The 15,737-nt window shown below is 38.3% G+C and overlaps 1 protein-coding gene across 5 annotated transcripts in view; it reads left to right on the top strand.

Annotated features, from left to right (window-relative positions):
- The window catches only part of inpp5b (inositol polyphosphate-5-phosphatase B), a 135,184-nt gene extending 119,815 nt beyond the window's left edge, over nt 1–15,369 (top strand). For 4 of the 5 annotated variants that reach the window (XM_052036676.1, XM_052036673.1, XM_052036674.1 and 1 more), the window contains 5 exons: nt 4,175–4,291; nt 4,436–4,520; nt 6,747–6,874; nt 8,967–9,078; nt 9,962–15,369. In XM_052036676.1, coding sequence (XP_051892636.1) covers nt 4,175–4,291; nt 4,436–4,520; nt 6,747–6,874; nt 8,967–9,078; nt 9,962–10,083 — 564 coding nt within the window. In that variant the 3' untranslated portion in view covers nt 10,084–15,369. The remainder of the gene's footprint in view (nt 1–4,174; nt 4,292–4,435; nt 4,521–6,746; nt 6,875–8,966; nt 9,079–9,961) is intronic. The other variant, XM_052036675.1, reaches the window with a different exon arrangement.
- The last annotated feature ends 368 nt before the right edge of the window (nt 15,370–15,737 follow it).

Below are 15,737 nucleotides of genomic sequence, written 5' to 3'. Positions count from 1 at the left end.
TGCAGACCTCAAGTTACAGCCTTGGTCCAAATATGGATCAAAGAGGTGCATTTCAGAGATGAGGAGCAGCTGGCAGCCCATGACATCAAAGCACCATTGAACTGAGTTGTGCGAACAAGGAACCCTGATGCAATTAAAATCATTGGGCATAGGGGCAGGAATACGCCATTGATACCTGACACAAAGATTGTGATGGTTAGAGGTTAATCATCCAAACCATAAGATAAGGCTGTAGAAGGTTAATGGTTCTGAGCTGCAAATTGCAAACATCTTCAGCTGCTTCATCAGTGGCCTCCTCTTCATCATAAGATCAAAAATGGAAATGTTTGCTGATGTTTGCACAATGTTCAATTTCACTTGTAATTCTTCAGCAAATAAAGCAATCCATTCCTGTAAGCAGTATGACCTAGACAACATCCAAGCATGTAAATAGCAAGTAACGTTCATGCCATATAAGTGCCAGGTAATGACCTTCTCCAACAAGAGAGAGTCTGATCATTTTATAGAAAGTATTCTTGCCTTGAAGTCACTAGTCAGGTTATGCAGATGAGTCCTAAAAAGATGTATGAATGTATACACATCCATGATGTATACAAAGATGTATACACACTGGATTTCAGAAAAATGAGAAGTTATCTAATTAAGAAATAAAAGGTTCTGAATGGAATTGTCGGGGTAGATGCACAGAGGATCTCAGACCCAGGGGCATAATTTCAGGTTAACAGATTGACCATTTCAGATGAGAAATTTTTTTTTATGCAGAGAGCTTTAAATCTTTAGAATTGTCTTCCTCGGGTGTTATAGGTACTCATTTATCAAGGGTAAGGTCAAATACCTATAGAATCAAATGACATATAGATAGGTTGGGAAAGTGGACAAGGTACAGGGCCAACAATGATCTTGTTAATGGAAATGCAGATGCTGGAATCTGGTGCAGAAAACAAAATGGTGGAGGAACTCAGCAGGTTGGGCATCATCTGTGGAGGGAAACGGACAGTCGACATTTTCAGGTCGAGACCTTTCATATGTCCAGATGAAGGGTCTCCATCCAAATCGTTGACTGTCCATTTCCTTCTACAGATGCTGCCTGACCCACTGAGTTCTTCCAGCAGTTTGTTTCAATGATCTTGTTAAAGCAGGTTGAGGAGCTGTATAGCCTACTGCTACTTCTGTTCTTATATTCTTGAATGCTGTTTATTTTTAATAAATGTTCTGGGCAACAGCTAAATATTTAGATAACTGCTACTAACTATCTTTTGCAGCATATCTAATAAAGCGACTTTAAGTGGCAGTCACATATGATCTTCGTGTCTCAGTAATGAAAATACTCAGATCTTTATCTGCTCTGTTTATAATTTGAATCTAATTTGCTTAAAAACTGGTCCCTGGAACTGGTTGACAACAATATGACTTTAACATTAAAAATTGACTTAGAAATTCAAGAAACATGTAAATTCAATGAAAATGATCCACAAGATCATAAGAAAGATAAATTGATGTTCTTTACATTTAAAACTTAATAATTTCAAACAGAAGAACAGAGATTTAAAACAGAAGAGCAATTTATTTTTAGATGTTTATTTTGATAGTAGATTAATTTTGCTGCAGCTTGAAACTGTCAAGTCCAGCGCCCTTGGGACCTGACTGATGCCAGACCACAGAAAATGCCCTGAGAACCCCTAGCCTTCAGGCTTGCCAATTCACTCTGCACCTCCTTTAAGTGGCTTCCGACTGTGAACTGACAGCCTGCAGAACATTGTACTTGTTAAACTTGTTCAGTTCTCAATACACTGTGTGGGTTTTTTTTCATATAAATTCTGTAAGAGCAAAATGTTATTTTTTATCTCAAACTTTACTAATACAGAAAGCATTTGTTAATACAAAATGCTAATCCAGCTGTCCTGGTGGCTGCTCTGCAAACTAATGTTGCCAGATTCAAAACATGCCGGACCACGGAATGCCAGAGCAGAGAGTTTCAACCTGCAGTTGATTCTGGAAGCAAGTGGTCTTATTGCTGTACTTTTGACACGATTCTCAGCATCACGTTGAAGGATTTGGAAGTAAAAGCTAATTAATGCTGGAAGATTGGTGCTAAATATGCAGCTTCTGAACTGACTGCAATTCTGTGAAGGGGCCTGTCTTCTGGAAATGTGTTAGTGATCTGACCCTTTGCTTTGTATATGTGAGAACTTTGCAAACTACATCCCCCCGCCGCCGCCTTCATTTAGCTCTGTGTTGCTGGAAACCAAGTTAAAGGTGGCATTGGACATTGAAGGAAATAAGACTTTGATTTATATAGCTCCTTTCATGACTTCAGGATATCCCAAAGCACTTCACATCCAATAAAGTACTTTATGAAGTATATTTACTTCTGATATGTCTTAAATATAGCTGCCAATTTGTGCAATTTAGGATCAGAATCTATCAAAAGATTCTGTGGCATTTTGAGCATATTTGGTCAATCCATGCGACCTTTCTAAAGGCATTGGGTATCTATTTGCAAGAAAGGATATTAAAGGATATAGTTTGAGATAAGAGTAGATGGCTCCAGTTGAACAGCACAGATATAATCAGAAGTTTGTGCAGTCACTTTCATGTTGCAAGTAATTTCATGTGCGAAGGCAAATGCTCATCACAGTGGTTGCTTGAGTTTTGTGGGAAACTTGCTTCAAAGTCAGCAATAACTGCCGTTGCAGCACTGCCAACTGCAAAGTCCAGATCATTGTTACATTTCTTACTGCAGTCAAGCATATCTGCCTTTAATATATTCTTTCTGTTAGAGTTGCTTTCTCCTAAGTTGCCTCCCTCTGAAAGTCCCACTGTACTCTCCCACCTCCAAAACAAAATTATGTAGAATTTGTAACCTGTCTCCATAGATGACGACATTTGTAAGAAGTAAGTCAATAGGAACATAATTAGAGTATTAGAAGTAATGAAAGAAAAAGTGAAATACAATGTATGACAGATTGTGTGATGGAAATTCGCTCTTATGGAATTCACAAATTACCAAAAAAATATGAAATAAAAGTTCCCTCTTAGTGAATTTACATGAAAAAAATAAACACAAAATATATTATACAGAGAACTGAACTATGACAATGATCACAGGCTGCCAGTTCACAGCAGAAGGCCACTTAAGGGATTTGCTTTAGAAACTGACAAGGCAATCTCTACTATTGATACAGCCGACCCCTGCATTACACAGGGGTTGCATTCCTAGAAAACTGTCCATATCACAATTTTCTGTAATGTGAAACCCTATTTCCAACTGAATCTCATGTTATAAGTGGAGATACATTCCTACGAGATATTTTTCTCTCAATGCTGCTGGTTCACAGTGGGGGTCACTTAAGAGATTGCCTTGTCAGTTTCTAATGAAAATCTCTTAAGTGGCCAGCAATGGCATTTGGAGACACAAGCACATGCAGATGGTGCAGTCTGGAGCAAAAAGACCAACTGAAGGCTGGTTGGTGAGACAGATAAGGAGAGGGGATAAAAGGGCAGGTGGGGAGGGTGGGGAGGGTGGCAGCCTCTTGTGTCTCCACTCATCCTCTTCCAGGCTTCAGTTTGAATGGAGATTTACACTGTTGATATGTATATGGAATAGATATATATACACATATCAAATATAGATAAGATAGGCTAATGATATGGAGTTATATCAGATAACAATAAATAACTCTTAAAAAAGTACTGCGAGACAGCAGAATTAACCTACGCACTAGAAAAACCAGCACGTTATCTGCACATATGTCAAGAAATGCGAGTTGGAAAAAAAGAAAAATGGATGAAATTTGTTGTTGCTTTTGCATTTTGTGTATATTCATTTAATATTGCCCCCCCCCCCCAGTACTTGTACAACAATTTAACATCCATTCATAGTTGGTTAAAACAACAAGTTTCTCTTCTGTCCACAATGCATCAGAATTCCCATGCCTGTAGACTGCACACCCATGAGGGCACTGCAATTGAGAGAAAAACTTCCCCTAGGAATGCATCTCCACTTAAAACATGGGATTCTATGGGGAAAAAGGGAAAAAATTGCAGTACAGATAGTTTTCTAGGATTGCAACTCCTCTTGTATATGGATACACAGTAGCATTTTTTTAACATATAAAAGATGCACATTATTTCAGCATTACTGGATTTACAATGCAGTTTGTTTACCCCGTAGGAAAGAAAGGCAATGGAGAACAAATATACTGACTGCTTTCCAAATGATGTGCAACTTGATATCCCAAAAGAAATCTGGACAATGGTTGACCACCTGCATCGCAATGCTTCACTCCAGGTCTCATTGTGAAAACAAGCTCACTGTAGTAACAATTAATTCCAAATTATGAGTCTTGATTTCTAGTCTTCATTTTTCATCCTGTCTTCTCATGTAATTATAGAGTGCCTTTATTGATGCATTAAATGCTATTATTGTTTGTAGGGGGATCTGTTCCAGCAACCAGGACTGAAGTCGGAATTTGAGGAGATAAGAGATTGTTTAGATACTGGAATACCAGATTTTCTCCGTATCCTTTTCTAATTTGTAATGAATGTTTAATGACTTGCAGATATTACTGTATTTTGAGTACTGAAGAGTAGCCAATGTTTTACGCACCGTCAGAGCAAGATGTAAAACTGGAGCAGCAGAAGACAGAGCAGTTATAGAAATTATTCTCTTTCATTATACACATTATCAAAATCCTAACTGCACTCTTTGGGCTCCTATGAAAGAAAACTCACTGTAAGATGTTTTCCAACAGTTGGGGCTTCATCAATCTGTGATTTTTTTAAATAGCTACCCATATACCATAGGTAATTTCTTATGTCAGTTGAATTGCTTGAGCCTGGAGACTTGGATCAAATGGCTTCCTTTTGTTCTTTGAACTTCTATGGTTCTGTGAAAAGATCGCAGCTCCTTTGTTTCCAAGTCCTCTGTACCCGCCTTTGTCTGTGTATCTTCAGGAGTGTACTTGTACTAGCATATGCACGTGCATTAAGTTTTCTTCTGTCTACATTATTAACCATACATTTCAGAAGTAAATAATAGGTTGAGAAGGACACTGGAATGTTTGAGGAGGCAATAAATGCAAGCTCTTTATTTAGAATTACCTTCCATTCTAAGTGTTTGCCCTGCAGTATATACTTTGTTGACAAGTATTGTCCAACACACATTCCTCCTGAGGCTAACCCCTTTGATTTAGATTGGCTTCTTTTGAAAAAGCCCCAGAGCAATTAAGCACAAAAGCTTTTATTTATTCATTTGTGGGATATGGACATCAATGCTGGCATTTTTTTTCACATAGTTACTACTTATGTCACTGAAGGAGGCCATTCAGCCTTGGGTTCCTGCTAGCTCCCGGCAGTTCCATTCCCAATCTTCTTCTTTCCCTGTCGGACTGCCGCTTATGCTGTTTCCACCAGTTAACTTTTGATTCTTTTCACCACTTACCTACATTAACCAGCAACTGTAAATTAATCTACCAGTGTGTCTTCGGGATGTGGCAGGAAATCAAAACACCCAGCAGAAACCCACACAATCGTGGGCAGAATGTACAAGAGAACCCACCCCCAGTCAACATTGAACTCTGGTCTCTGGTGCCTTATGGCAGCAGCACTAAAAGCTGTACCACCATTTTTCCTAAATTTCCCATCTCATAATTGTCCTGAAATGAGGAGGGAATTAAGGGTCAACCTCATTACTCCGTCTGGAATTACATATGGATCAGACGGGGTAAGGAAAACAGGTTTCTTACCCTGAAAGACATGAGCACACCTGACAGATTTTTCTGATGACCCAGTAGTTTGTGGTCATCATTAGAGATACTATTTATTTAATTTCTTGAGTTTAAATTCTCCAGCTGTCATAGTGGGATTTGAAATCCTATCTCTGGATCAATGGTGCAAGCTTACGAATGCTAGTCCAGAGTTTAAGATTTCACACTGGAACAATGTCTGCTGCGTTACATAAGCCATAATTCGGAGCAAGATTGGAGCTGTATCTTGTGGATGGGTACTGTTATCATGTTCGTTTCCATGAGGAAATGGGGATGGAGGGCTGTAGTTAGGATTATTTATCCATGATATCGCTAGAGTAGAAGTTAAGGTTGACAGATTGCAGACATGGTTTGCACAAAAGAACAACAAAGCATACCTACGTGCCTCTTCCCACCAAAGGCTATAGAAATGAAACCATGATAATTGATGTATTTCCTTACGACTTAGGAGGAGGCCATTTCAGTTCATAGAGTCTATGGCAGCTCACAGGACGGTTCCATTCCCCCCACCCCTAATTTTTCCAGTGATCTATCCGCATCCCATCCCATCAACTTCTCCCATATTCCACCACTTACCTGTGCAGTAGGGGGCAGTTTATAGCAGCCAATTAACCCACCAACTCTGACATCTTCGGGAGGTGGGAGGAAACTGGAGCATCTGGAGGAAGCCCAGAGTGTCACAGAGAGAATGTGCAAACTCCCTAGGATATCACTGGATGTTGGGATTGAACCTACGTTGATAGACCTGTGAGGAGGCAGCAGCACCACCAGCTGTGCCACTCTGCAGTCCTTGATACGGCAACCTCACTTCTGCTCTGTGTGTTAGTGAGTACGTGTATAAATCCGGAATTATTCCAGTGTGAACCCTTAATACATTGTGCTATGTTGTTCTGTAGGGATTTTTAAAATGGACAAATTTACTTTCCAAGTGTAAGTCATGTGAAACTTCCTATCTTTTTCCTTAATGTGTATTTGCAGCTGGCAGTAACCATTCTATATGTGAAGCATTGTTGCTCCTCCTGGATGCTCTTCCTGAGCCCGTCATCACTTACAACCTGTACGACAAGTGTTTAGAAAGTTCCAGCAGCCTCACCCAGATTGACCAGGTAAAGAGCACTATTTGGAGCCAAAACTGGACTACATGCATTCTCATTTTCAGTATATGAGCTAATTGTAGGCAACTCAGAGCAGATCTAAACAGAAGATATTGAGAATACTCAGTAAACCTTTTCTGCACTCTTTCCATGTTAGAGATTGAAAGGTATTGGTGTTTAGAAAGACCTGGGCGGTGTTACATACAATCACTGAAAGTTAACATGCAGGTTCAGCAGGTAATTAGGAAGGGAAACTATGCCGGCTTTAATTGAAAGTGAGTTTGAGTTCAAGAGTAGAGATGCCCTGTTCCAATTACATAGAGCCCTGGTGAGACACTATCTGGAATATTAGGTATTAATATTGTCTCCCTTCCTTCTGGATATGTACAGTGAAGGCATGCCAGATTGATTCCTAGGATGATATATTTGTTGTATGAGTAGAGATTGAGCAGATTGGCCCTGTACTTCTTGGAAGTTAGAAAAGTGAGAGGTGATTCCATTGAAATGTAGAAAATTCTTACAGGGTTTGACGTGGTAGAAGTAGAGATGATGTTTTATGTGGCTGGGGTATCTAGAAACAGGAATCACATTCTCAAATTAAGAAGTTAGCTAGTCTAGACAGATGAGAAGAAATTTCTTCATTGAGGATGGGGGTGAACCTTTGGAATTTTCAAGCCAAGAGTGCTGTGGAGGTTTAGTCACAGTGTATATTCTAGACCCAGAATTAATAAATTGTTAGAAGTTAAGAGAATTAAAAGATGTAGGGTTAGTGCAGGAATGTGGTGCTGGAGTAGTAGATCAGCAATAATCTTGTTAAATGGTGAAGCAGGCATGAGAGCTGTAATGGATTACTCCTCCTATTTCTTATGTCATCACTGGTGGGATGAGCATCACCTGACCTGGGCTGGTTCAGAGCCTAAACTGAGAAAATAACCCAATAGAGATGGAAGAAGATCAATGATAAATAAAAGTAGAGTCAAATTGTTTGGGTCATTAGTTATGTTAATGGATATGTTAATAATTAGGTTCACCAAAAAGAAAGAAACAACAAGATAACTGGAAAAAAAAGGAAATGAAAACCAACGAGTCATATTAAACATATCAAGTCTAAGAGCAGGACAATTCAAAATTCAGTGCACTAATGGATGCAGTATAAGAAAGAACAGCTTAAAAGGTGTGACGTAGTAGCTTGTGATGAGCTGGGAGGTATAATTACAGGTTACATGGTTTTCACTAAGAACAGAGACAATGGGAAAAAGGGGAACGGTGATAGTGAGAAGGATCCTTAGTACAGCATTAGCATACATGAAAACTTCCTGGATTTGACCTGAAGTCACTGGTAATTTATGAAAATTATTGGATCTTTGGGGACTTCAGAGTGATCTTGGTCACTGCAGGCATGAAGGCCCACCTATCCAACCAACCCAGACAACCAGTGCTGTAGCATTAGAGTATTAAGAGAATCAAAGGATATGGGGTTAGTGCAGGAGCATAGTGGTGGAGTAGAAGATCAGCCATGATCATGTTGAATGGTGAAGCAGGTAAGGAATGTTGATGAAGATAATCAGCCGTGGCCTAGTAGAATGGTGAACAGGAAAGTGGAGCTGAATAACCACCATTAACAGTACTCCTTTTCAATTCCATGATATTATCCTTGTCCACCCACTCCTCATCCCCACTGCCACTGAACATCTTGTATTCCCCCCAGTGCACTCTTTGATGGAGCCAATCCTTTCAAATTATGATTGTACTCTTTCACTCATCTTTGTCCATGCAGCCTTCAATGGCTTTGGTCCTTCAGGAATTCTCCCCTAATTCTTCCAATTCCTTAGTTTCTCTCCTATTTTAAATGCCCTCTAAAAATCCACCTTTTTGACCAAATTTTCTTCAACTGCCTTTCAAAAAATTGATACCCACATCGTTTCTCTACTGGGAAGTACTTTGAGATGTTTTTCTGTTAGATATGTTGTATAAATGAGATTTTGTTGATGAATTCCTCTTTCATTGGTGAACTCAAGAAGAAGAATAGTTTGGATAAACATTTCAGTAAATTCTATCCATCCTAGTGTATCCTGCATTTTTGCACTTTTTTCTCTCTAATTAGGTTATCTATATGCTACCTCAATGCCATAGGAAAGTATTCTATTATTTGATAGCTTTCCTTCGAGAACTTCTGAAGAATGCAAGTTTCAACAACCTTGATGTCTCTACACTTGGTAAGTTAAAAGGTTTCTTTCTCAGGCTATTGGAGGTAACTGTGTTGGGAACAATAAAATCAAAGACTAACTGGAGAATTGCATGTTGAGAGTTAGATGGATTTGATGGGCTAGAGCTTCATATTCTTGGGAAGATCGCTGCAACTGAATGGTAAGGACTGAGAAGCTCCGAATTTGCCTTCAAGTCTCATTTTCATGAGGCAGTGCAGGGTTTCAAGGGAATTATAATTAAACATGGAGCTTCTGCTGGTTAAAAAAAAGTGGAACTTGGGTAGTTGAGGAAGTGAGCCAGTTGTATCCTGGGGCATTTGACAAGCTGGGAAGGTAAAACAATCAGGTCATTGAGCCAGGAGGGATGAGAGAAGCTCCATGCAGACAGTATCGGAGATCAGGATTGAAGCTGTGAGGCAGCAGCTCCACTAGCTGTTGCCGCTGTGCCGTTCTTTTTAAAGAACTTTGTTTCACAGCTTTAGCTTTTGCTTGAATTTAAGGAACAGAGCCTCAGTATGTTCAGGTTTACTTTAGATCCTGTTAGTTGATGAATCAAGCTTACAATTTTTCTGATGCAACTTTATTTTGTAGCTGTCATATTTCTTTCATTGTACAGAGACCAGAACTGTGCTCAAAATAGTTTCATATTAGAGGAAGCAGTCTGGGAGTAGACCAGGTATGGGATGTTCCAGAACACAGGATTGTTGAGAGATGCTAGAAATAAAACATCTTTAAATAAGTGCTATAATGCATCAGATCCAAACAATTATCATTTTGTAAGCAAATAGACTTATAATTTTAAAGAATGCAAATTAAAGCATCCACTTGGTATTAGCAATCAGAATTACAGCCAACAATTTAAAACTTACAAATCACTCTCTTCTCTCTACAGCAAGCATCTTTGGATCATTATTGCTGAGACCACCTCCCAATGCAGTGAATAAGTATGACACAGTTGTTTGTAAGAAGGCAGCACAGCTATTCATTTCACGTTTCCTTACACAGGACGGTTAACTAAACTAAATTAACCCAGCCAACATAGTTTATTTTATAGAGTTCAATAAAATTGTACAATTTTCAGACAAGACTATTTTTTTATGAAGTTCAAGATAAATGTAGAGCAATGCAAATATTTTGATATTTAGAAGCATAAATTCGGATTTTCATATTGTAACTTTCTATTAGTGTTCGAAGCCAGAGAGATTCTCCCCACCTCCATTTTGTCAAAGTACAGTGAATCGTTGTTGATGTCACATCTTGTTATGCATTAAGTGTAGAGCACTGATGGTTTTGTATGCAAATACTGTTGACAAGTAAAATCCCCACTCCATGCTCACCTTAACTGGGCAAAAAGAGTTAACCACTTTCCATCACAGTCAGCTATGAAGTCGCCCTTTTAACTGTATTTTGCACAGTAGCTCTTTGAATTTGTTAATCTCTGACCATGTAGACAGGATAGACCAAATAGTGGCCTCCTGCCACAGAAATTTTCTATAATTCTATGAAATGGAAAGACTCCCTGATCACTATTTCTGGGCATCACCCCTGTTAGAAAAAGGTGAGAACAATGATAAATTTAAATTCATAGCTATCAAAATTCTGCTTGCAATTGATCTAACCCAAAACGTTGCAAAGAATCGGGAGCAAATTGCAATCACACAATTACACCTGAAATAAATTGCGGGAGTGTGGAGACTAAAATACAGACGTATTAAGTTTGTTTAGCCATTAGATATAGTTGCTATCTTTTGAAGCTAATGATGAGACTATACCTGAAAAATATTAGAGAATCCTTATGGCAACAAAAACCAAGACTAATCTGTGTAAAAAAAAAACTTTTCCTCTTTCAAACAAAGTATATGACCAGAACATTAAATATAGTCTCCACAAGAATTTTGGATCGGTGGGTATGATTACCAGATCTCATTTAAATGTTTTTTTTCCCTTGAACTATTTTGAACCAATATAACAGATTTGTGAGGCATATGAAACATTTACTTACCATAGTTTGATCTGATAATATGTTTACTAAGGAATGTTTGGCCAGAGCAGGATTTTGGCATAAGTTTTTAAATCTTTGACCTGTAGACCCTTCATTCTGGATAAACAAGCAATGAATATCATTAAATTATTTTAAATGATTTAAACAATATTGCTGTTTTCAGGTAAAATTTTGAACCCAACATTATATCTTCTTGAGAGAATGTAATGGCTTTGACTGAGGTTCTTTTTGCTATGGATATTGTAGTTTGACAATTGATGGTAACTGGAATGGGTTGCAATGAATTATTTCCATTGAAATTATACTTGGATTACAGACTTTTCAATCTCAGGTCTACCATAATGAAGCTTGTGAAGAGTCTCTTGTACCATATTGTAAATTATTTCTAGCACTGCATTTACACAAATCTCAGTTCATTTATCCCACGTAACAGAGGCAAACTTTGAGGCTGCTCTTTTTATTTTGCTGATACATTCCATTTGCTTTACACAAAGTTAAATTATTATTTCAAATTGTTCTAAAATATGTACTTACAAAGCTTTAGTTTACTGATTATCTTGTAGTGAGTGGTCATGGATATTAGATAAAACTTGGGGAATTCACCAAGATTGTGCTCGCCTTTCCTCTTCTTCCTACATTTGCATTGAGTGTATTACAATAAGCCAATTCCCAGGCTGCTGGTTACAATGCTTTTCTTGACAAGTTGTGACGTGCCAGTTAACAGTAGCTAAATGATGACTCTCTAATATATAATTTTTCTTATTTCCTTTTCTCCCCTCATGCATTTCATGAAATTGTTAAGCAAGTCCCCACTACAACACCAATGAGAGGAAAAATTGCTAGAATTGAAGGTGTTTAAGATTGAATCCAGGATTCCTGACACCTCTAGCTAATTGAAATTGCAAAAGGCAGTTTGGCCCATCTTTGTTCATCCATCTGCATTGATTTATAATCCTTCCATTCCTGACCTAAATCCCTCTATAGCTTTCTTTTGTTTTCTCTTTCTACCTTATTAAAACCTGCCTCTTTAACCAAGCATTTTGTCACTTCTTTTACCATCTTCTTTATTAACTCACTGACCAATTATTTTTGATAAGGCTTTGATCAAATGTCCCAAAACATTTTTTCTATGTTTAAGACACTGTATAAACTGTAATTTAATCAATGTTTAAGCAAGTGTTATTGTACAGTTATTCTTTAGCTTTACACTTAATATTTAATTTCATTATTTTACAAAGGTTGGAACTGAGATTAGTAGTTGCCTGCATGTGTTTCTTCAGTGTGGACCTTAACCAGTTTCTGACTTACTAGAAGCCCGCAATGTCCTCATTATAATTATGAGTTTCTCTTAAGTTTTTTCTTTACTGTTATGGGATAAATTCCATCCGTCTCTGTGAGTTATGGTGTGTGTCCTTTTTGCCTGTTGGGAATTTGCATCTCAGTAATAGCAAAGTCATTTATTTTACTGGGATGACTCCCTGTTCATATGCTTTCCCTTGGAAATGCTGACCAGAAGTAGACAATGGTTCTATTGTCTGCCTGTCCTATTTTAAACATGTTTCTATATCTTACAATTGTAATCCTCTGGCAGCTCCCTTATTATTGAAATGCTGGAAGAATTTTTTACTGTTACAATCCATGTCTGCAGAAATGCTTCTAAGCTTTCTTTGTCCCTCTTCTGTCCCTGCTTCTAAGCTTTCTTTGATTAATTGCAGGATAATCTACCTCACTCCCACACCCAGCATCCCCCCAACCCCCACCACCCTCCAGCACTCCACCTCACCTTCTCACAGCAGGGCTTGTTTCCCCTTATTTTACTTTAGATTTATTTATTTGTTCATTTAGAGTCGGATAAGTATTCATTCTCAAATCTTAACATTATGCCTTTACAAGTGCTTCTTTTATCCTCTTGTTAAACACAGTTCCCAATAAATTTGAGAAGAGATTTCCTTTCTTTGAAATTATGAAGTTAAACTTAATCAACCCCATTATTCATTTGTGAGGCCTCACAAGCTTTAATATCACAAGAAATGCATTGCATCTTTGGGAAACTGGAATTTGAACTACATCTCTGAAATACTGCTATCATTAGCTTAAAAATGGTCGTGGAAAATTCTCATGTCAGTAACACCTTGTGTCTATATGGCCCATTACAACATTTCACAGGTCAATCAATGAACAATATTTGACACAATAAAAAACAAGAGGGAGATATTGGGACAGACGAACAAATGTTTGGCTACAGAGCACCCTGAAGGCAGAGGGGTGGAGAGTCTTAGGAAAGGTGATCCAGAGCTTTAGGCCCATTGCACCCAAAGGCATGGCTGCTATTGGTTAAGCAATTAAAATCTAGGACACTCAAGCAGCCAGAATTGGAGGAGCACAGATATTTGAGAGGGTTGTGGGACTGGGGGAGATTACAGTGTGATTTGAAAACAAGGGTGAGAATCATAAAATTGGAGCATTTTCCACTCACTGCAACATGACCTGCCCAAGTTAATAACGCAATGTTTCATTGTCAAAGTTGTCACCAGCATCCTGGGTAAATCAGAAAAAAAACAATGTGTATATAGTGGCTTTCAAATTAGCTAGAGGCAGCAATACTGTATAAAATCTGCCAGCGTGATGAGCTAGCATAGCAGAAACAAAACTTTTGAAAAGTGCAAAAAGTGAGGTAAAATATTATGGGAATATTTTTTTAAAGTGGAAAAAAATCTTTCATATTAGAAATAACATTCCTGTCACACACAACTGTGCTGTGTCTCTGCACTCCATTAATGTAACATACAAGTTAACTCCCATAGCTCCTGACATAATTGGTCCCAATTTTAGGCATACAGTCTTGCAGCAGATAGGGTATGTTAATATGTACCTCAGTGACTAACTGTCACGTTTCAGGCAGTATGAGAGCAGACAGCCTTCAGCCTTGTCAATCCCAGGGCAGTTTTTTAAAGTGACCCATCTATTCAAACTAAATCTGCAGTTTGAAGATGCTGACTCAGGATCTATTGAGTATTCCAACATTGCTTTGTTGGATTTCCAGTTGTGGCAAAGTGTCTGCGTCATGAGTTCCCAGGGCAGATTGACAGAACACACTGTGGTAGCTCAGTGCTTCGTCTTCAAAGCAAAGCAGTGTAACCTCTGCTTTTTTGTAGCAGAAATCATATCAGCCACTTTTCAAGTTTCTGGGAGAGAAGTTGGTGATGAAAGCATGCCATTAAAGACTGAGCAGGAAAGATATTCTTGAAAGAAGCTTCAGCAACAAAATTGTTAGAGAGGAACTGTACCTTTGCTAATATTATTTATAGCGGTTTTCATTTAGCCACACTGTCTGCTGAAAATTGTGATGGTTTATAGCACATGTGCTGTTACACGCAAAACTTTTAGCAAGTGAACTGACAGGCAGCTGTCTGTCTCTGCCCCAGAGACTGGGATGGTGCTCTGTAACATTGGTGGACCAACCAAAACAGTGTTTCATACTCTGTGATATGGTGTAAACTGTTGCTTTTATACATATGAGATTGAATTAAAAATTATTTATACATTGGTGGAGGTCTTTGTTACTGTTCATATCATCGTTTTTGTCCGTGCACAACACAAATAATCATGATTTAATGTACCGATGTATTGCACTCTGTATTGTAAACAAATCACTTTTGTGACCTTGACCCAAAGTTGAACACTTTGCCAGTTTTTACTGCAAACAATTTCTGTCTTTTATTCTCATGTTGCCTCCTCACCTCCCTTCCTTCACCTGGCATTACATTGCACCAGATCTGTTATTTTCACAGCAACAATTCTGCTCCATGGTAAACCTGTGTTGTCTCCAATGGACGACAGCTGTTTCCAGTAAGGCCACAACATGCAGCTAAGTCAGAGTTGCAGACATTATGCCAGCCCTACTTGGGTTTCGGGAGGAATGGCCAAACCTGTCAGTTTGATCTGCCACTGAGCCGGAGGACTTGCTCAAAGATTCCCAGGATTCTGCTGCAAAATCGTCTCTCAGATCCTGCAAATGTGGTACAAAATCCAAGATATATTTTATGTTTGCCCTGTATACTGCTGCCGCAGAACAACAAATTTCACATCATCTAAGTCAGTGATGATAGTTGGCTCTGAAGATCTCACTGATTTCAGTGGGAACTGGGCTATGAAAGGTGAAGGTAATTTTTTTTGTGACTATTTTCCTGTTTAATGTTCTTAATTCATGTTTTAGTTGATTATTTCTTTTACGTTTTTGTAATCTTTAATTAACTTAGATATTTTAAAAATATAATAAATTTGAGAGTAAACATTGAGATTGCAGATGTTCTTTTTCTTGTGTTCATCCACCAAGGTCATGAATTGTCCCAAATGGCAGGCACATGAATGGTCATAGCAGAACTGGCCAACAGAGAGACTTCCAAGTATGTAACATAGATGGTCTTGCTATGCCTGTTGTACCAATTGTGTTGATACAAAACTACACTGCATATGCCCTGTTGTTTCTGATCTACTGTAGAACAAAAATGAATGTTGCACAATTTTAAATAGTGTTTAAGTGTTCGTAGATCTTTATGTGACTACTGGAACTCCTTATGCTGTGCATAGAAACTTGTATGTGGGGGCTTTGAAGTCATGAAACAATATAGGAGTGTTATCAGACAGAATATTGAAACTGAAGCAA

This window comes from Pristis pectinata, chromosome 22 (genome assembly GCF_009764475.1).
Source record: "Pristis pectinata isolate sPriPec2 chromosome 22, sPriPec2.1.pri, whole genome shotgun sequence".
Classification (NCBI taxonomy): domain Eukaryota; kingdom Metazoa; phylum Chordata; class Chondrichthyes; order Rhinopristiformes; family Pristidae; genus Pristis; species Pristis pectinata.
The sequence above is the reverse complement of the archived record's forward strand: the minus strand, read 5'-3'. Positions and strand labels throughout refer to the sequence as shown.